This window comes from Petromyzon marinus, chromosome 29, assembly GCF_048934315.1.
Source record: "Petromyzon marinus isolate PM22_M1 ecotype Great Lakes invasive population chromosome 29, UKy_Petmar_22M1.pri1.0, whole genome shotgun sequence".
NCBI classification, from domain to species: Eukaryota; Metazoa; Chordata; class Hyperoartia; order Petromyzontiformes; family Petromyzontidae; genus Petromyzon; species Petromyzon marinus.
Window position 1 is genome coordinate 7594782 of NC_133695.1, and position 20129 is coordinate 7614910.

Sequence of the window (20129 nt, forward strand, 5' to 3'; positions counted from 1 at the left end):
CCCGGCTTTTATCGCCAGCCCTGACCCCTCTCTCCATCCACCCCCGCCCCCCCCGTTCGTGCTCCTCACTGGCCGCCCACGCTGGAGGCTCCATCGCCAGAACAATGACGTAATGGTTGGTGGCGCCCTCATGATATCAGCTGATCCACGCTCCCCCGCTCTCGCTGCCTCCGCTGCTCCCCCCTCCCTCCCTTCTACCCGCTCGCCTGGGACATTACGTAATGCCACTGCGCAGTGTCTGGCTCGCTTCGTGTTCCTCCTTCGCTTCCCACTCCCACCCACATAACGGGATTCCCGTATCTCTGTCTCCCCTGACTCCCTCCACCCCACAGCCCCTCCACCGGATAGGAGCTGCGGGCTGCCCTACAGCCACTCCACCACCACCCTCCTCCCTACCCACCCCCAAGGGAGGACACTGTCACCTGTACGTGGGGTCGTGGAGGCATCCCCTGCGTGTGAAGCCAGTAAACCATGGACCCACGGTATCACACTCCGCGATGGGAGGCTGGTGCAGCACGGGGGCAGTCCAGGTGGAGCTGGGAAGATCACGGAGCGAGGACGATTGGAAGCAGTGGAGATCTTGTGGAGCCTGATAGAGCTAGATGGAGCTAAGTCGGAGCCTTGTTATGGCGTTGCCATTATGAGTAGAGCATGGGTGGCGCCGAGTGGACCGCGGATGGAGCTGTGTGAAGCCGGAATGGAGCATAGTTAGAGCCACGTGCAGCACGAGTGGAGCCATGGGGAGCACGGGTGAGGGACGATTGAAGCCGATGGAATCGTGGGTAGAGCATAGCTCGAGCCAGGTGGAGCACGGTTGGATCCACGATGGAGCCGGAGTGGAGCCACGCGGCAGCACAACCCCTCCCCCGCTCACGTGCGGGGGCGGGGGGTTGCAAAGGTGCAGGGGAAATGAGTGAACGCGGGATGCGCTAGATTGAGGAGCGATATGCGTGCGGATATTAAAAATGACGGAGTGGAATGCGTTTCTGGACGACTTCCAACGCGGAGATGGAGCGATAGAAATCAGCTCGCGGTGTGCAGGTGCTGCTGGGCGGACTGTTACATCGCAGGATCGTGAGAGATGGCGCAGGCTTGGAGAGCCCTTCATCCAGCAGTGGATTCACCATGGCTAATGTAATATATCACAGCCACGCCGAGACCCAGGCATCTGTCTGCACCGTTTTTTTGTGATGTCTCGGAGCGCGATGCGCGTGCACGCGGTCGCGACTGCCCGATCGGGGATCGAGGGTCTGTGATGAGCACAGCTGCGTGTCTATAAATCGATGAATATCCACGCTCGACCGAAGCGATCCGCCCTGATAATCGGTGGTGGGGCGCCGAGGTGGCGAGGAGACGGTGCGAGGAGATGGTACGCAGGGTTAGCGGGTTCGATCCCCGACCTTGACGAAGCGTGTTGTATATTTAGAGTCCGCGTGGTCTCTTTCCTCGTGGTGGTCGCGTGGATTGTTCTCCGGTCCCCGCCGGTTTTGCCTTCCATGTTCAGAAACACGCGTTACGATTATTTGGCTGAAACTGTACGTTCCCACGTGCGATGATATAAGCCACTTCGATAAGCTTTCGTTGTTTGGCCAGGTCGCCTGCGAAAACGAGTTCATATAGCTCAGTGGGCTTTACCTGATAAATATTGAAGTAGTTTAGTTTAATATGAACCGATGCATTTTTATTCGTGTGGGTCGTATGCAATGGGCCTCACCGTGACCCCCTCCGGGGCCACTGGAGGTCGCTGCATTCACAACTGGGCTGTCTTGAATGGATCGTGACCAGGTGGCGCAGTCTGTTCTCGTGTTTGCGAGCGGTGGCGGTGTGGTTAGCGCACTATGCCACAAACCCGGCAACCTGGGTTAGATTCCTACCCACGGCTAACATCAGTGGCGAGTGATATCTGTACCGGTCCTGGGCTCTCTCCCCCTCAACCATTCACCAATCCACACTGACGAGGCGTGGTCAAGTAACACCCAACACGGCATGCGGAGGCCTTCATCCTGAAGTGGATTGACACCTCCGATTAGCACGGTTGGCTACGTACGGTGCGAAATAAGTACAACATACAGTACATGCATACATGTGCATTGTTATAATTTAATTTAATTACAATATATTATATTATGAAAGCCTTACCACCTGTAGTACAACTTTATCAAAGCTCCAGAGTTCAAATCGATAGTCGACTTAGTCTTCCATACCCATCAATAATTATCTCTCAGTGGCCAAAAAAATTACTACCACGTTGTGGAAAGTTGGCAGTGGTTGTCATCTTCGTATATATAAAAGGCAAAGTTGTGATTGTGTGTCTGTTCAAAATGTTTAGCGTACTTCCCGACATGCAACACACTTGAAATTTGCCATGTGGGTACTTTGCAGATTGTACACCATGCAAAAATTATAAAAAATACACTTTTGTGTTTTTTTTTGGCGAGGGGGAGCTCAATAATGAATATTTTTTTTGCACGGCAAGTGAGCTGTGACGTCAAATCTGTCACGTGACCCGCGCATGTGAAAGCGTAACGCATTGTAGTGTAGTGGTTAGCGCGCCGCGCTACGAACCCGGCGACCCGAGTTCGAATCGTCGGTGACGATTATTTTAACCGCTCCTGGGCCTCCCCTAGGTAGACTCAGCCTCAAACGAGTAATTGGTGTGGTGTGTAAACATCGCCACTGGGGAGACAAAGGCGGCTGGGCGTGGTGAATCCAAGTCCCGGGCGAAGCCGAGTAGTACAGCTAGTACAGGATATAGCAAACGTGATGGTATTCAGGAATCGTGTTGGCAGGTCAATGTGACCCCCTTCCCCACCCCAGCCACTGTGTCCATGGAGCCGGAGCTGGAGTCACTGACTGAAGGGAGCCCTACATGAACCATGATAACTTCAGGCTGTATGCCCGGGCTCCGGATTTATTATCGAATGAGCACTCAAAGTCCCCTTCTGCTGGCTCCATACTCTGGGATTCCAGGCTCCTGAGTCTTGGCTACAAACCCGGTCCGGGTTTTGTACACTTGATTCCAGGCTCCACGTTCGGGATAACAATTTACCTTGCCACGGATTAAAAGTTCACTACCCACGCTCCAGATTCCGGGTTCCTAACACCAAACTCCATGCACTACTTTCTCTCTCTCAATGCAGGTTGCGGGTCTTGACTCCAGGCATCAGTTTTTATACTCCATTATTAGGCACCGGACCTCTGGATCCAGAGACAAAATTACAGACTCCAGGTTTCGTGTTCTCCACTCCAGGCTGGAAACAAACACAGCACGCTCCAGGGTTTGGTTTCTCCACCATAATATTCTAAATTCCAAGTTCCAGGCTTCCTAACTCGGATTCAAATCTTCAGACCCCATGTTACAAATACCGTAATCCGAGCTCCGTTCTCCACACTCAAGGCTCCATGTACTCCATACTCTAAAATCCGGGCTCCGGGTTTTACTTCACTCAATGCTAAAAATTCAGCTCTCCGAGTGCCTTTCTGTTCACTCCAGGCTCCGTACTCCGAGCTCCTGCTTTTAGTTTCTCTACTCCAGGCTCCAAATCCTTCCCTCCGGGTTGCTCCTCCTGCTCTGGGGCTCACTCCTTGAGTTTGTGCTTGCGGAAAGATGAACGCGATGATGCTGAGCGCGGCCCGTGGCCTCCTGCTGCTTCGCGGCGGCGGCGCCGCCAGGGCCTCCTCGTCCCTCCTCTCCTCCTCATTCTCTTCCGCGGGTCCTCGGGCCCTGAGCTCGGCCGCCGACGCGGGGACCCGGGACCGCATCGCGGGGCTGCTGTCGCAGGACCGCGTGGTGGTGTTCATGAAGGGGGTCCCCTCGCAGCCCATGTGCGGATTCTCCAACGCCGTGGTACAGATCCTGCGCATGCACGGCGTGGAGGGGTACACCTCCTTCAACGTGCTGGACGACGAGGGCCTGCGGCAAGGTGCGGCGCGGCGAGGGAGTACTGGGGAGGATGGGTTATCAAGGGGTCCCCGGGGGACTCGGGGTTAGAGTTCCGTGGAGTCATGGGGGTACAGGGTACGGAGAGGTTTGTAACCTGTTGGGACAACTGGGACCTGTTGCAGGGTCCAAGCGAAGTCCGTTTTGGGGTACCGGGGTTCCTTTTGGTTTCGAAATAAAGTGGTCAGGTAGGTAGAGGGGTTTGGGGGAGAAAGGGGACCTGGGGGGATTTGTGAGAACATCGATTTGGGAGTTTTCGGATGTATCAGAGGTACCTGAGTATTTGTGGGGGGGGGGGGGGTTATTGGCATACGGGGAGGATAAGGGAAATACGGAGGAGTTGCAAGGTCCGCATGAATTTTGGGATTTGGGAATCCCCGAAGTCTCAGAGTCTGGTGGACCCGGGGACCCGACCCGCTTGCGGCCTACTCGTGCCTACTCGTCTTGCCGGGGTATGGGCGCGCGATCCCGGTTAGTGGCGCTAGTACCACGGCCTCTCGGGCCGACTCGTGTTAACGGCCGGCAGACATGTCGGTGTGTTTTGAGAGGCAGGTCTCCCGTTTAGTGTGGTTCTTGTAATCCGTGATACCGTGTGCGTCTGTCTGGTTGATGTCTGGTTGGTTGTGGTTGTTGCCGCATGAGCTGGGTGAGAGTTATTGATGTCTCAGGGGCCGAGGCGCGGAGCCTCCTGTCATCAAGGTCGTGGCGGTGTTGATGAGGACGGAAAGGCTTTTTTGTGCTGTTTAAAGCGTAATTGTGTCACATTTGTCGTGTCCTCCGGATCGTAAGACGCTCTGGAAAGTTAGACGCACACCCCAAGCTCCTGCCCGGTATCAAATAAAGTTGTACAATTCTGGTCACATTTACCGGATTACACTACGTAACACAATTTTTGTGCCTGGGTACTGAGTGGGTTTTTTTATTGCTTATGCCTAAAAAGTTTAGAAAATGGCTATTATTCCTCACAAACTTTGCTTTTGTGACCAGGACTTTATGTGAACGAAAGACACAAATGCACACCACGTTTTCTCATTGAAAATAGGTACATTTCAAAATATCACTGTCCTGGTCACAAAAGCAAAGTTTGTGGGGAATAATAAACAGCCATTATCTGTACATTTGAGGCACAAGCAATTAGGAAATAACACTTACTACCCAGGAACATTTTTTTTGTTACACAGTGTTTAGAAGACGCACCGAAAACGCTTAAGGGGACAAAGCGAACACGTTCGTCATCATCGGCAGCAACCACAGGGTCCTTCCACTCCTGTGTTAGCCCCTCTTCCCCACACGCCTGTTCGGGTCGTGAGGGTTAGTGACTTGGCCGCATTGCTTCTCCGAGCCGGGTGAGAGCGAGTTAATAGATCTCGGAGCGTAAACTCCGGGTTGTGGAAGTGCCGATCAACAGTGGAGTTTGCTGCCTGGCCCACTGCTGCCCATCATATAGCTTCGTCGCCTGTACCGGACGACCTGTGTTGTTGTGCAGGGTGGTCGCCCATACAATGTTTAAAGCAGATTTAAAATTACGCTTGGTATTTTGATATCATCCGGCCCGGATGATTTTGGTCATGGACCCATGATTACAATAATAACAATAATGTACTGACAGGTTACGTTAACGTGATCATGAACAGAGGGCCATCGGGCTGAAAAACACAAACTGTACTCGGTGGTGATCAATATCAGAAACTGGTTCGAGGCGCCCCCTGCAACCCGCACTGGCCAACGTGGTGAAGTATGGCCCAAACAATCGCCGTGGACCGACACGGCGTGCAGCAGTGGATTGGCAGTCAAGCAAGCAATGTGTTGTCGGTTGAGTTGGGGGCCTGTCTCTTGGTTTGCGACCTTAAGTAGTGCAAGAAGCTGCGCTATGCCTCTCCTTCCCTTATTTGGGAACGCCACACCTCGGTTTTCTATTGTCTATACGGAGAGACAAATATGGGAGGGGAGGCCTTATTTTTTTTTTTGCTGCCATCATTCTCCACAGCGAAGCGTAATTGTTTGTGTTTAGCGGCGCGTGGTCATTTTCTGCGCGGTCATGGTGGAATGACCGCAGCTCGGTGGAGGTTGTGATGACCCCCGTTCCTTCTAACCTGGTACACGATACAAAGTAACCAACACGCGGCATGGGATCTTCTCAAGATCAGCCTTGAGACCATCCCCCCCTCGGTACTCGGACCGTCCAGTGTTTCTGAGCAAACGTACGTAAACAAAATAAATGGCCTCCTTGATTGAGATGGGTTATTCTTTATAAGCGTGAAAACTCGTGCGTCGTATTAATTTGTGAACCAGGTGTTTTATTTATTTTTGGGTTTTTTTTTTAAAGGAACCAATGTAATTTCTAGAGGGTTCTAATGGCTCTTACCAATATCAGACGAGCTCAGCAGCAGTTGTTACAACAGCTCCGCACGCTGCTGATGAGACTGACAAAACTTAAAACCGTTCAAGGGTTTCGCTGCTGGCAAAAATGTTGCTCAAGAAGGCTCATAGGCCGATTGCCTAAAAGTATTTGTCCACAGTGACAGACTGATGTTGGCTATTTAAAGAAAAATTACTTGTACTTTAGCCACAAACGCGCTATGAAATTATCCGCACAAAATAATGTTATAGTCTGTCACGTCCGCTTGTGTGTGTGTGGATTATGAAACTCACTTTGCCATCCTTTGTTCTGGCCTGCTGCGGCCAGCTCCCAGCCACTCCTAGCCCGTCCAGCCGTGCCATGCAACAGCTTGCTGAGACCTGCTGTGTATGCTGCTGTAGTAGCTTTAACGCGCGGTAGCCTGACGCTGCCTCGTGACCTGCTGTTTGTGGTCTTCCATGACCTCCCCGTTTATTTGCCGAGACAACATAGGCTCTTCACCGTTTACTGTCAGTGATGACGAACAGTACTCTAATAATATCTGCTGCAGGATGAGTATAATTGTGGCATGGCCACGTGAGTATTCCTTTGGCGCGAGGCTATATATAGTTACGCAAACACAATGAGCCCCCATTAGCCATACAAACTGTTGGGGCAGTTGCTGGTAGCGAGCGCTTTTGGAAGCCGGAACGGCACTCCCCACTGCATTTGTCTGCCCGGTGCTGATGGTCACACTTCACTCCATATAATAATTTATAGCCGAGTAATTTTATGGGAGTCCCAGAACTGCATCGGATAATTGCCAATTATGTTCGCAATAATGATACACCAAATAATATACTCACGTTACCCACACACCAATTATAATCTTTGATCTATCACACTGATTCATTTCAACTCTGCTTACAACAAGTGGTGTACGATATGAGCAATGACGGGCTGTTATGTAATGACTTAACATGATGTGAAAATCGTAATGGGGGTGGGAGGTAGACTCTCTACACCCCCCATCTTTGGGGGGTTTAGCAGCGCTGTAGTGTGTAGGTCACTTCTCCATTGCATTCCTGCAACCTGAGTTTAAATACTCTTTGGTTCTTTCGGTAAAGTCACGTAGGTAGAAACATTTAATAAAATAAACAATATATCACGACGTTTCAATCGCAACACAAGCGGTCTTCCTCAGGTGGAAAAAAGAATAATAATCCAGCAGTTCTATTTTTCTACCTATGTGACTTTACCGAAAGAACCAAAGAGTGGATTCCTACAGTCACGAAAGCTTCAAATCAAGACTGAGTTCAATTCTCAGCCATGGCAATGAGTGGCAAATAGGGTTGCCACCTATCCAGGTTTTCCCAGGACATGTGTTGAGGAGGTAGTTACTGTCCTTGGAAGCCTGTAAGTCTTCCCAGGACATTGACAGTCCCAGTTTGTGTCCGTTATGTAAAAGTACAAATATTGCATCACCCAAGACCATGCATTGGCTTGTATTTGTGTCTTCTGCTTTTGTGAGACATCCGTATTTCTTCTCATCATTTGTTGATGTCACATTTGATGTTGTTGATGGTATTAAGAGGAATTCCACTATTACTGCCCATGCGCGGGCCTGTGCCCACGAGTGGTCGTCATTGATACGACTTAGTTGGTTTGATGAACAAAAGTAATGAAATAATATCCTGTATTATATATATACACACACATAATTCGAAGGTGGCGACCCTCGTGGCGAGTGGTGTCCAAACCTAATCTGGACGCCCCCCCCCTACCCGAGTGTGCGAGTGGTGTCCAAACCTAACCTGGACGCCCCCCCCCCCTACCCGAGTGTGCGAGTGGTGTCCAAACCGAACCTGGACGTCCCCCCCCCCCACCCGAGTGTGCGAGTGCTGAAGTGGCAGCATTTGCGACCGTGGCGCTGCGCTGTCCGGAGGAGGGAGGACATCGGTTTCCGAGAGCCGGCTCGGCCAGATGTCACAACTCGGCACGCGCCTTTCACAACGAACGAGCACACAGCACGAATCTCGAAGTCCTCCCTGGGGACGACCGACCCGCGCCGTTTGCGACACATGGCTGGCTCCCAGCACCGCGCTTGCGCATTTACCGATAACTGATAATGATGGCTACTCGATACTGCCCACCGCAGCTGCTCCCTCCCATTAGTGGTCGAGCATATGGCAGGCGAGTGTATTCGTCGCTTGAGCACCGTGATGTGCCTTCCGCTTTAGGGGGGTAGATAATTGTCATCGTTGGTCACGATTTATCCACTATTGGAGGAATGCCTTCCCATGCCATTGTATCACATTTACCGTGTTTTCCGGATTCTAAGGTGCTCTGAAAAGTGAAACGCACCCCAAGCTTGTGTCCAGTTTTCAATAAAACAATACCAATCTGGTCACGCACACACATAGCGACTGGATTATAAGACGTGCCCCCAACTTTTGCTTTAAAATACAGAGGCAAATGTCTCTCGTAATCCAGAGAATATAGTCATCATTGGCAGCCGCACTGCTGAATAAAGGCCTTTCCACGGCGTCACCTATTCACACGGTCCAGTACTGTTACCATCCACCTCACTTTTTCGCGTGAACTGATCTCATAATCACTCCATCACTGCCATGGAATGCCAGTCGGTTACCTTCACGAGAGTGTGAATGTACAGCTCTATTATCAATCCACTGCTGGATGAAAGGCCTTCCCACGCTGCGTCAGTCATGGGAGTTGTTTTATCATACTTCACCATGCCGGTCATGTTTGGAAGCGGGGGGTGGCCCAGATCCGTTTGAGACGTCGCTCGCCACTGCTGTTAGCTTTGGCCGAGAGTGTGCAGACCACTGTCCCGCCGCTCCGATCCTCTTTTTGTGCATTTCATCGTTTTTATTGGTGGATGTTGCGTGCGCGGGAATGTTGTGCAACGTCTCCAGCCGCAATCGCATGCGAGTCTGACGGCGCTCGACGTGAGAGCGGGGACTGGTTTCTCAAGTTGCGTTTTTGCTTCAGGGAGAAGCGGTTGGTTTTTCACACCTCGAAGAAAATACCTGATCCTCAAAACGAAGCGTAATTTCATTATGTTTGCATCTCAGTGAGAATCTGCCCACCCCCTGTGCAGGTTGTACTGTACGTGTCCCCTGAAGTCTTTACTTTCCTAGCCTTCGGTAGGTCGTGCCATGAAGCGAATGCATTACCCCGAGCAGGACATTAATAGGGGTTGTGTTCTATATGGACTGCCTCCTGCCATAGGAATGTGGAAATTCCTCATTGCTCAGGGGTCTGAACAGGAGGTGAACACCACCCAACACTTTGCTTGAGCAAGGAAACTGTTTTGGAATCGCGTTTAGAGTTGTGTGGGACCGGGTCAAATATTTCACCTCCAAAGCGTGGTAAAGTATGGTCAAACAATCCCCATGACTTGGACGACATGGGGAGGCCTTCATCCAGCTGTGGATTGGCAAAGGGCTGTAGATTATTATAGTACTTTTTTTTACATTCGCACATTATCGAACATGGCCAAGAATATAACATTGTGATAACCTTTAAAAATGCGTGAGTTATGCCTCAGCCATCGCATAATCCACCGGTACCGATGAGCACAGCTCCGTGCTCATGAGCACCTTCACCAGATGGGATGACACCGCCAAAGGTCGAGACGAATGACAGTGGCAGCCAAGGGAGGGGACACGAGTACGCAGGTTTTTGTGGTTGTGCTGTGTTCCTCTGCAATGTATTTTCGGGTTCGACCGCGTTTTGTTTGGCATGATGTCCGCCGCTTTGCTTTATATGCTGGGAGTTTATTCGGGAACTAAATGTCCCCCAGCACATGCAGTGAAATGTTGGACGTCGTGCCGAACAACGCAATGTACAACCCGAAAACGCAGAGAAAAAGGGGCCACACACCCCCAAGAGTACATCCAGTGCAGAGATGGAGCGGTGAAATTGGCTCGCACGCAAGTGCTTGTCAGACTGTTTATTCGCAGGCCCATGAGCGATGACGATGGCTTGGAAGCCTTCATCAAACAGTGGATGGATCATGGCTGATGATGATGCTTCTTTAGCAACACGATACAACACCTGGAATGAGCAGTGGGGGGGAAGGGGGAGAGCGATTGCTCGTTTATCATTACTGCAGCCATCATCATCATCAGCCATAGTCAATCCGCTGCTGGATGAAGGCCCCCCCTCCACCGGCCCCAAGCCATTTCCATCTCTCACGGTAGCCTGTGTCCACGTGAAACTTGTCACACTTCGCGTGCGGAGAAGGCGACGGGCTCCGCTCGTTTGTCACACGACCAGGTTTCCGGCATGCAGCCATTCCTGCCGGACCGAGCATTAATAATCGTTGGCCGGGGGGGGGGGGTGTGGAGGGCCAAACCCCCAGGCTAAGTGCCGTCGGGCGTTTGGAATTGAAACCGCGACACGTGGGCATGAGCTCATCCCGGTGCGTGCGGCTCATGGCCCCGGTCAGACCCCAGCGAGGGCTGGGGTGGCGGCCGCGATGGCGCTTAAGTGATTTTTAAAAATGTCTCGCACACAGAAACACGATCTGGCATGGGTGGCGCAGTGGGTTCGGGGTGCCTGGCTCGCAGTCGGAAGAGTGCGGGTTCACATTCCGGGCAGGGGTTGGTTGAGGATTGCGTACGTCCTAGGGTCGACAGATTGAGTCTTTGCCTTATGGGAAGATATAAATATTGGTTGCCCTGAAGATGGACTGGCTACGATCGTCGAAATGTGGAATTTCCAGCACTGTTTCAGAGCTGTGAACAGGAGATGATGAGCATCCTTCGGCTGAGTGGGAAGCAATTTTGACTTTTAAAAAGATAAACATGTCATCATCATGTTAGACTTTGATACAATCCATTTTGGAATGCGGTTGCATTTATATGCTCTTTAAATCAAAATTGTGTAACGCGTTATTAAACACACGGGTAATTACGCACACATACACACACTTATACACTCGCACAAACTATTTTTTTAATTCCACTTTAACATTTTACAATGCAGATGTTGCAATGCTGCTCTGTGATATTTAAAATACTCTGAACTCAACTGGCATGCTTGATCACCTCTTTCCACCCGTTTTCTATTAAATATTATCGATTGCACATTCGTTCCAGGTCTCCCCCGAGACAGTGGTAGTCTCTCAGCTGGTGATCAGCAACGGTCACACCTCACTATCTGTTGTTAAAAGCACATTTGAGAGCAACTCCCTTCTGCGTAAAATGAAAACAAACCTTTGACTTTGCATACAAATATTATCCAGCAGCATCCGTTTAAGCACTCAAAGTCCTGGACCGGTTTCAACCTTCTGGGTCTCATCAGCAGTCAGGCTTGCTAAACAAATGCTGATGGGTTACCAGATGTGATTTTTTTTGGATGCGTGTAGTGCTGCTGTGAGGCTGAATCGCGATAAGCCACGGCACAAATTGCATTGACGCAGCAGCAATAATCTCGTGTGCAGGTGCTGTGCTGATTATTACTGGAGCGAGAGAGGGGGGGCGGCTGTTATGAGAGGCCTTCATCCAGCAGTGGATTGACCATGCCTGATGACTATCTGACTCTGCCCCTGTTCCTCCGTTGCACCCCGCAGGCATCAAAGAGTACACCAACTGGCCCACCATCCCGCAGGTGTTCTTCAACGGGGAGTTTGTGGGCGGCTGCGACATCCTGCTGCAGATGCATCAGAACGGGGACCTGGTGGAGGAGCTCAAGAAGATCGGCATCCACTCGGCACTGCTCGATGAGGGGGAGGCCAAGAAGTAGCGCGCGTGGAGGGGGGTGGGGGGGCGCAAGCGCACACGCAGGAACACGCGCACGCAGGCACACACACGCACGCACTTATATACACGCACGCACGCACACACGAGCATGTGCGTGCGCACGCACAGATGAAAGCGTGTACTTGCATACGCGCGCACGTACACGTACGCAGCACACCTCCAGACAGAACCCCCTGTAGCATTGCGGACTGTTGGGGCCATGCACATATGCGCGCACGTTCACATGTACACGCACGTGCTTGCGTGGCCAGCGTGGTAAGATTCGGCCCCCTCAGACATTTGGAAAATTGTTACGATCTGGGATATGAACTCTATTCGGGGTTGGTTTATTTTTTGACTGTAGCAACTGGGCTGTCTGCAGGAGTCACGTGAACCCATTAACAATAGAAACCGACCAGAGATGCCATCGATTCTTGTACGCATGGATCACAAGCGTAAGAGTTGATTTTTATTACAAATCGATGAGTCGTTGCGTGTAAAATGTATCGCGCGCGCACGCACGCACCCAACGCACACCTGAACACCCACGCCACTGGTAGGCACATAAGCACAGACGAACTCATCGGTCGATGCCTCTTGCCACTTTATACAACGTTACGCCATGCGGACGGCGAGTGTGTAAGCGAGCATATTGGCTTGTGCAAGGTAGGTATTTGTGCTCGGAAACGGGCGATGGATCGTAACGGCGCGCAGCGACAGGTCGTACGAACACACGGGCTTGTTTCACATTTAACCCTTAGACACCAGCAACAGCGGACGCGGGTGAAGGTTTATTTGACTGGCTTTGAATCTCGGATAGAAGTTGAGTTTTTCCCACTTTGGGAGGGGATGTTGGGGTTGTGTTGGGATTATTAACAAAGGAGAGGGCTGGTTTTAAATCACATGGACACGGATTCCCACGCGGCGCCCAGCTACCCTAGCGACAACCAAACTCCATGTCACCGTGGCAGCCCGATCGTGAAGTCTGCCCCACAATTATGCTAAGTCATGTACAGTGTGTGCCCCCATCACTAATTCCTTCCCTGTATCAGGCCGATATAGCTGTATATAAACTTTAAACAAGAGCTTAATCATGTGAGAACTCTGTGCGAGTTTGTTTTTTTTCTTTCCCCAATGCGAGTGTATGTCTGCACGATTGGGGTACGTGGAATGACTTGGCTGTCCGTAAATGCTTTAACCGGAATGTACCAGCGGCGACTCTCCCCTATCCCCTGCTTGCACGGCGAGCGCGGTCGTAATCCGGTTCGCAACATCAGAGCGCGCACGCTCTGATGTTGTGAACAGGCCGCGACGATGCCAGGGGACGCTCATTCGTGACGGCTCCTTGCATTGCCTTCTACTAATAGCTACTCGGCCCTGTAAATGTTCAACGTTCTTCATATTTTTGCTTTTGCTCCCTGCCGGCATAAACAAAAACGGTCAGTCCGTCTTCCTTTTTTCTCCAACTTGTGATGACCTCGACGGCCCAGCTGCGCTTGCAATTTCCTTGTTCTCTGGACGCAGTCGCCGTGATGGTGGGAATCTCTGCTCCATTTCGGACACCGTGGCAGTGCAACTCTAACACATCGGAGAGCTATGCAGCGCGCCCCACACAAAAAACCCCTACGCAGTAGACGCTGTGTGCACATCACACGCGTCTGTTTAAGGCATCAACGGTCAACGCAGAGCAGTGTGGGTGGGGGTACTAGGGGGTGGAATTCTGAGATCTTGCATCATGCTTATAATCTGGTCCGAACCAGATTATAATCGCCTTGCGTCGTAGCACAGGGCAACACCACTTCCAGATTCCGACACACCGGCAGAGTATCTGTCGAGTACCAGTATGACACTTGGGACCCTGGCAGAAAGCGCTTTCAGAGTCCTCGATACCTGCGACCCATGGAGCATAGTGCTTGGTACACGCGAGACATTGTTTTCCCGGGGGGGAACTTTTTGAAATTTAACTCGCCCCAGCAGGGAAAGCGGTGCAAGCCCTCTGTGCGGCCGAGCTTAGATCGACTTGATCCGAGCTCTGCTCGCTGGGGCAGTGGTCCCCCTCGGCGCTGAGAGAGCTCTGCGTGTGATCCGACCCCTCAAGTGGATAGTGTAAAGCCTCGTCGATCGCTTTGGCCAGCATGGCCTTGCACGACAGAGCTCCGCATCAGACATGTCTGCTCAGACAGATTTGTTACGAAACGCATGTTCATGTTTTACGCCACTGGAATTATTATTTTTGAATACACCCGATGAGAAATGTTTCCGAGAGGAAGTGTGTGCTGTCAATAACTTATTATCGTGTCATTTAGGAAAATACAAATGTTCCGTTTAGTCTTAGTTCCCATGCTGTGAGCATTGTCGGGCACATCACAATAGATGTAAGCTTTGCCACTCAACAAAGTTTTATTTCACAGCTGAACAACAAAAACAGCCGTCCACCATGTGAATACAACATGATAAATTCGCTTCACCACTTTACATAAGTGCCATTAGCATGCATGCTGAACATCGATTACACTGGTCAATATACAATCTGCTCACTTTCCACAAATGCATCTCCAAATGTTGACACCTGCATCGACAGACAGCGCCACCCAGCGGAACTGGGCTTGTGGTCTGTTGCATGAAATCTTAGTTTTTCTTTTTTGCCAGAGTTTGCAATGTAAGTCATTGTGGACCGAGGGGACATTTCGGCAACCTGTCCACAGGACTAACAACTCTGGCCTGACGAGAGTTTGATTCCCAGCCTTGCCTCTCACACAGCCACTGCTGGCATCGGCATGTGCGAGCGTCGTTGTACGCATCAACCTCCAAACGACTTTCGGTGACATGCGCCTGCAAAATATGACCTATGCGAAAGACACAACGCAATTACACACTTAAATAGTTCCCGCTATAAATACACACAGAATAGGAGATGCATTCCTCTTTACAAACGCAGCTTACGCAAGAGCCAAGAAAAATGGCAAGAGCACAGGCGAGGGTCTGGCAGTGCCGCGATTTCACAAGGCGATGGCGATCGCACACCCGGTCTGGTTCTCCAGGGCGTTGACCCTCGAGTGGCTCAGAAAGCTGCGTTTATCCAGAAGGTGGGGGAGGGGGGGGAGGTTGTCTTCACGTCTTGATGGAGAAGGAGGTTCCGCAGGAGCAGCCGTGGTCGGCCTGCGGATTCCCCACGATGCGGAAGGTGGAGCGGATGAGCTCCTCGCTGAAGTCGATGGTGGCGCCCTTGAGTAGCTCCAGGGACTCGCGGTCGGCAACCACACGCGCGCCATTGCGCTCGAACATGCTGCAGGCACACATGTGCGTATGCATGTGTACACGTGCGTATGCATGTGTACACGTGCATACGCAGTGCTCCCGCAGATGCGTGTGACTATGCAGCAGAAGGGGTAATCAGTCTGAGTTGTAGGGTTTGGGGTTTACTGCCTCGGGATAAACACCAGATGGGGTGTAAGGGACTAGGTTTATTATTAGTTTAACAATTATTTACCCAGGACAGCCTTGCGAGTCTCAAGACTAACAACTCTGGCCTGACGAGTCCTTTACGCGGGTCCTGCGAGCTTTCGCAGTATGAGGCGACGATTGCTGTGCTTTCATAATTGAATAGTATTTGGGTAGGAGGTTAAAAGGATTTTGAATTGAGTTTGACCACAGGTGGGCTTTGGAGGACCAGCGTTTGTGTTTATGCGAGATTCTCCAGCTACATTTACAAATTGTTGCATTTGTGTTGTACGTGTTTGTTGTAATATTTTGTTCATGCTGCTTATGCACGTGTTGGTGTTTGTTGAACTTCTTTTGCGCCGCATGTAGCCAACCGTGCTAATCAGCGATGCGGGGGAAGGACAACAGTAAACACAATAAGCTAAACAAGTTGGACTTCTCCGGGTGGGGGGTTACCGGTCCTCCTCCTCGTTAATGCTCGTTTCCAGCAAGAACTTGTACTGGAACCCGGAGCAGCCTCCACCCTCCACCTGCACACGGAGGAACTCGCCACCCTCCGCGATGACGTGCAGCCTCTATGGGGGGGGGGGGGGGGGGAGGACACAAGCGTGGTGCAATTTGAGAATGGCCAATCACAGGTCGCCAAGCACGATTACCCAGAATGCTAAGCAAAGCTCAACCTGATGTGCTTGGGTGAGTAACCAAACCTTGGTTTAATTACAATTGGAATTGTGTTCACTGTAATGAATTGCAATTACAACGTATTTGTAATGTTAGCTCGCAATGCAATCACCGCACGTGAAACAGGTGCTGCTGTAGGCTGTTGAGCTATGTCAAGGGCAGCAGAGGGCAGGGCAGCAAAATACATTGTTGTAATGCAATATGCTCCGACCCCACCTTCAACCGGGTCCGACCAGCACGGTGAAGTATGACTAAGGAGACCCTCACCCAACAATATGATTGACGAAATGACTGAACGTGTAACTGTAAAATCACTGGTACACTCAGCGGTGGTGGTGATGTGTTGGCACAGTGGTGCATCTTCCAGCCATATGGCGGCCATCCCGTGATCCCCTGCCAGCAAGCGATGTGGTAACATCACTGCCCCTTAGTGAATTGTGGCGTACGACTGAGGGTGAGTTTACCACGTAGGCTTTACGCGACCCAATATCCATAATAAAGTTAGTTTTTTTTAGGTTAGATGGCGTGAATGTGTCGTTAAACCAGACAGCCAATAAGTAATAATGTTAGTCACGTACACAAAACGTGCCAATTAGTTACTACTTCAGCACACCAGTGTGTTGGAGAGTGAACACACGAGACAGCGCCCACCCTCCCAATTGTAAATGTTATAGATCGTGAAGGGTGCTCGCTACTCCAGGCCACGTGGATGGTGAGAGTTCACGGGAGCTGCCACCGGGGCTCACAACTCGAAGGGGAACCCGGAGTTGGGGTCCGCAGGTCTGGTACCTTAACGCAGCTGTCGCTGATGTGGAGGTAGCCGCTCGTGTCGGCTGTGTCTTCCCCGGCCTGGGCCGCGCAAGAACGGCTCGGGGGTCTCCCCGCCTCACCGGGGCCCCGCGCCGTCCACCTGGTGGGGGTGGAGACCCTGGGTGAGAACTACCTCACCGCCAATGCTCACCCCCCCCCCCCTCCAACTCACCACCACTGTTCGCCCTCCAACCAGGCGCCTCCTCTGGCGTGCTAACAGCCATTGTTCGAGGTGATTTGGGTCGCTTATCACAGCTCCCGAGTTGTTGCTTCACCGCGTATGGCAGATTTAGGTAAGGGGACGTCTACCCAAGAGACGAACACAATTGACATCGACATTATGAGACCTCCTTTGCCAGTAACAAGATATAGGAATAGGTTTTACCCTTTTAACTGGCACAAAAACTGACACCTTATGCCAGTTAAAAGGGTAAACCTATTTCGATTTAAAGCTTTCGTGACTGCAATGATTCATCTTCTTTGGTTCTTTCGGTAAAGTCACGTAGAATGAGAATAAAATAATAAATTGATAAAATAAAATAACACAATAATATTCTCACGACGTTTCGGCCACAACACAAGCGGCCTTCATCAGGTGAAGGGAGCGAGACTGTCTGGTAGGACAGCGCTGGAGTCCTACCAGACAGTCTCGCTCCCTTCACCTGATGAAGGCCGCTTGTGTTGTGGCCGAAACGTCGTGAGAATATTATTGTGTTATTTTATTTTATCAATTTATTATTTTATTCTCATTTTACGTGACTTTACCGAAAGAACCAAAGAAGGTAAACCTATTCCTACAATTGACATCGGTTCACGTGAGGGTGCCAAGTGGAGCATTAACAAACGGTGATCGTGAGAGTCGGCGGGCATGAGAAGCTGCGGCCCGTTGCTAAACGTTGTGGGCAGCTCGGCTAAATTTAAGCAAAACAAAATCCATTGTTGTAGCGTACCTTCTACGCTCCGCGTCTTCACCAATCCGCACTGACCAGCGTGGCGAGGTATGACCAAGCAACCCCTCGAAGGCGCGGGCAAGGCGCTCATCCAGCAGCGGATTTTGACAGATGCAGGTTAGGCGAGAGACGCCGTGCAAGTCGCTGCACGCGCCCGATGATTGCTAAACGAGTCCCACGGTCGAGAGAGACTTCTCGTTACCCAACGCGTGGAGGAGAGCGGTGGCGCAGCGGTTAGGGCACTGCATTGCGAATCCGGCGGACGATTCTCGGCCACGGCTTAACGTCTCGTGGCGAGTGATATCCAAGGGCAAATCTACGCAAACTTCCCAAGTAAGGGAAGCCGGTCTCGTGACTGTCGAGCTTTTTTATTTATTTGTTTACAATTCGGGCCCGACACGAATGTCGGCGTCTCCGGAGGGGTTGAACCGCCGCCTCAAAACCTTCAAAACGCACTGACCAGGGTGGTGAAGTATGGTCGAACGGCCTCCGCGGCTGTAAACGACGGCACAGTTTGTGGTGGTGTAGGAATCACGCGGGGCCCACGTCAGTCGCGATACAAGGAGGCAACGGGGGTCGCGCTCACATGGCGAAGGTGATGATCGTTGTTGGCGATCACGAGGATGTTTTATATTGATGATGATTACGTTGGTGAGGATGATGATCGTTGTCGACGATCACGATGTTGTTTTACATTGGTGATGATTACGTTGGTGAGGATGATGATGATATTGTTGTTGACGGTCTGCATGGCAATTGCTGATGCTGGCGACCGGGTTTACATCGGTGATGCTGTTGGTTATGTAAGCGAATGATGCTGATGTTGGTGACGGTGTTGGCGATGTTGGTGATGATGATGTTGTTGTTGTTGGTGATGTGGGGCCTCACCCGCCTGGCCGTGAGTGCAGGCCCCAGACCGCGCGTTCCAACAACCGCCCAGCGCCTCGCACGGCCATCACCGCCATCTGGGTCTCTACCGCCGCCGGTGGCGGCAGAGGCTGAGCGGGGCCGAACGAACCGGCGGTAGAATCTACCAGTAGGGGAGCCATCTGCTGGAAGTGGTGGTGGGTGGGAGTGGTGGTGGGTGGGAGTGGTGGTGGGTGGGAGTGGTGGTGGGTGGGAGTGGCGGTGGGTGGGAGTGGCGGTGGGTGGGAGTGGCGGTGGGTGGGAGTGGCGGTGGAGGAGGTGGTGGGTGGGAGTGGCGGTGGAGGAGGTGGTGGGTGGGAGTGGTAGGTGCGATGGTGTGTGGAAGTGCTGGTGGGTGGGAGTGCTGGTGGAAGAGGTGGTGTGTGGAAGTGGTGGTGGGTGGGAGTGGTGGTGGAGGAGGTGGTGGTGTGTGGAAGTGGTGGTGTGTGGAAGTGGTGGTGGGTGGGAGTGGTGGTGGAGGAGGTGGTGTGTGGAAGTGGTGGTGTGTGGAAGTGGTGGTGGTGGAGGTGGTGGTGGTGGTGGAGGTGGTGGTGGAGGTGGTGGTGGAGGTGGTGGTGCAGGTGGTGGTGGAGGTGGTGGTGGAGGTGGTGTTGTGTGTGTGGAAGTGGTTAGCGCGCTGCGCTATGAACCTGGCGACCCGGGTTCGATTCCCGCTCACGGCCAACACCAGTGACGATTATCTGAACCGGTCCCGGGCCTCCCCTAGGTCGACTCAGCCTCAAATGAGTACCTGGTGCGGTGTGTAAACATTGCCACTAGGGAGACAAAGGCGGTCGGGCGTGGTGTTGGCCACCCATCCCCTCGTGTACCGTTCTGGCCTTCATAGGTGCTCGCTAACAGCACTTGCCCCTACAGTCTGTTAAGGCTATATGGGGGATCTTTATCTTTGTGTGGAAGTGGTGGTGGATGAGGTGTTGTGTGGAGGTGGTGGTGGGTGGGAGTGGTGGTGGGTGGGAGTGGTGGTGTGTGGAGGTGGTGGTGGAGGTGGTGGTGGAGGTGGTGGTGGAGGAGGTGGTGTGTGGAAGTGCTGGTGGAGGAGGTGGTGTGTGGAAGTGGTGGTGGGTGGAAGTGCTGGTGGAGGTGGTGGTGGGTGGAAGTGCTGGTGGGTGGGAATGGTGGTGGAGGAGGTGGTGTGTGGAAGTGCTGGTGGGTAGAAGTGCTGATGGAGGAGGTGGTGTATGGAAGTGGTGGTGTGTGGAAGTGCTGGTGGAGGAGGTGGTGTGTGGAAGTGGTGGTGGGTGGGAGTGGTGGTGAAGGAGGTGGTGTGTGGAAGT

The 20129-nt window shown here is 52.0% G+C and overlaps 2 protein-coding genes across 2 annotated transcripts; one reads left to right on the top strand and one right to left on the bottom strand.

Annotated features, from left to right (window-relative positions):
• The first annotated feature begins 2658 nt into the window (after positions 1–2658).
• On the top strand, positions 2659–14309 carry GLRX5 (glutaredoxin 5). Its single transcript, XM_032962758.2, has 2 exons — positions 2659–3923; positions 11878–14309. The coding sequence occupies exons 1-2, from the start codon at positions 3608–3610 to the stop codon at positions 12048–12050; spliced, it is 489 nt and encodes a 162-aa protein (XP_032818649.1). The 5' UTR covers positions 2659–3607; the 3' UTR covers positions 12051–14309.
• A 113-nt stretch (positions 14310–14422) lies between these two features.
• Positions 14423–18992, bottom strand: ISCA2 (iron-sulfur cluster assembly 2). Its single transcript, XM_032962757.2, has 4 exons — positions 18817–18992; positions 16958–17078; positions 15944–16062; positions 14423–15332 (listed from the first exon to the last, which is right to left on the bottom strand). The coding sequence occupies exons 1-4, from the start codon at positions 18975–18977 to the stop codon at positions 15158–15160; spliced, it is 576 nt and encodes a 191-aa protein (XP_032818648.1). The 5' UTR covers positions 18978–18992; the 3' UTR covers positions 14423–15157.
• Positions 18993–20129: the final 1137 nt, after the last annotated feature.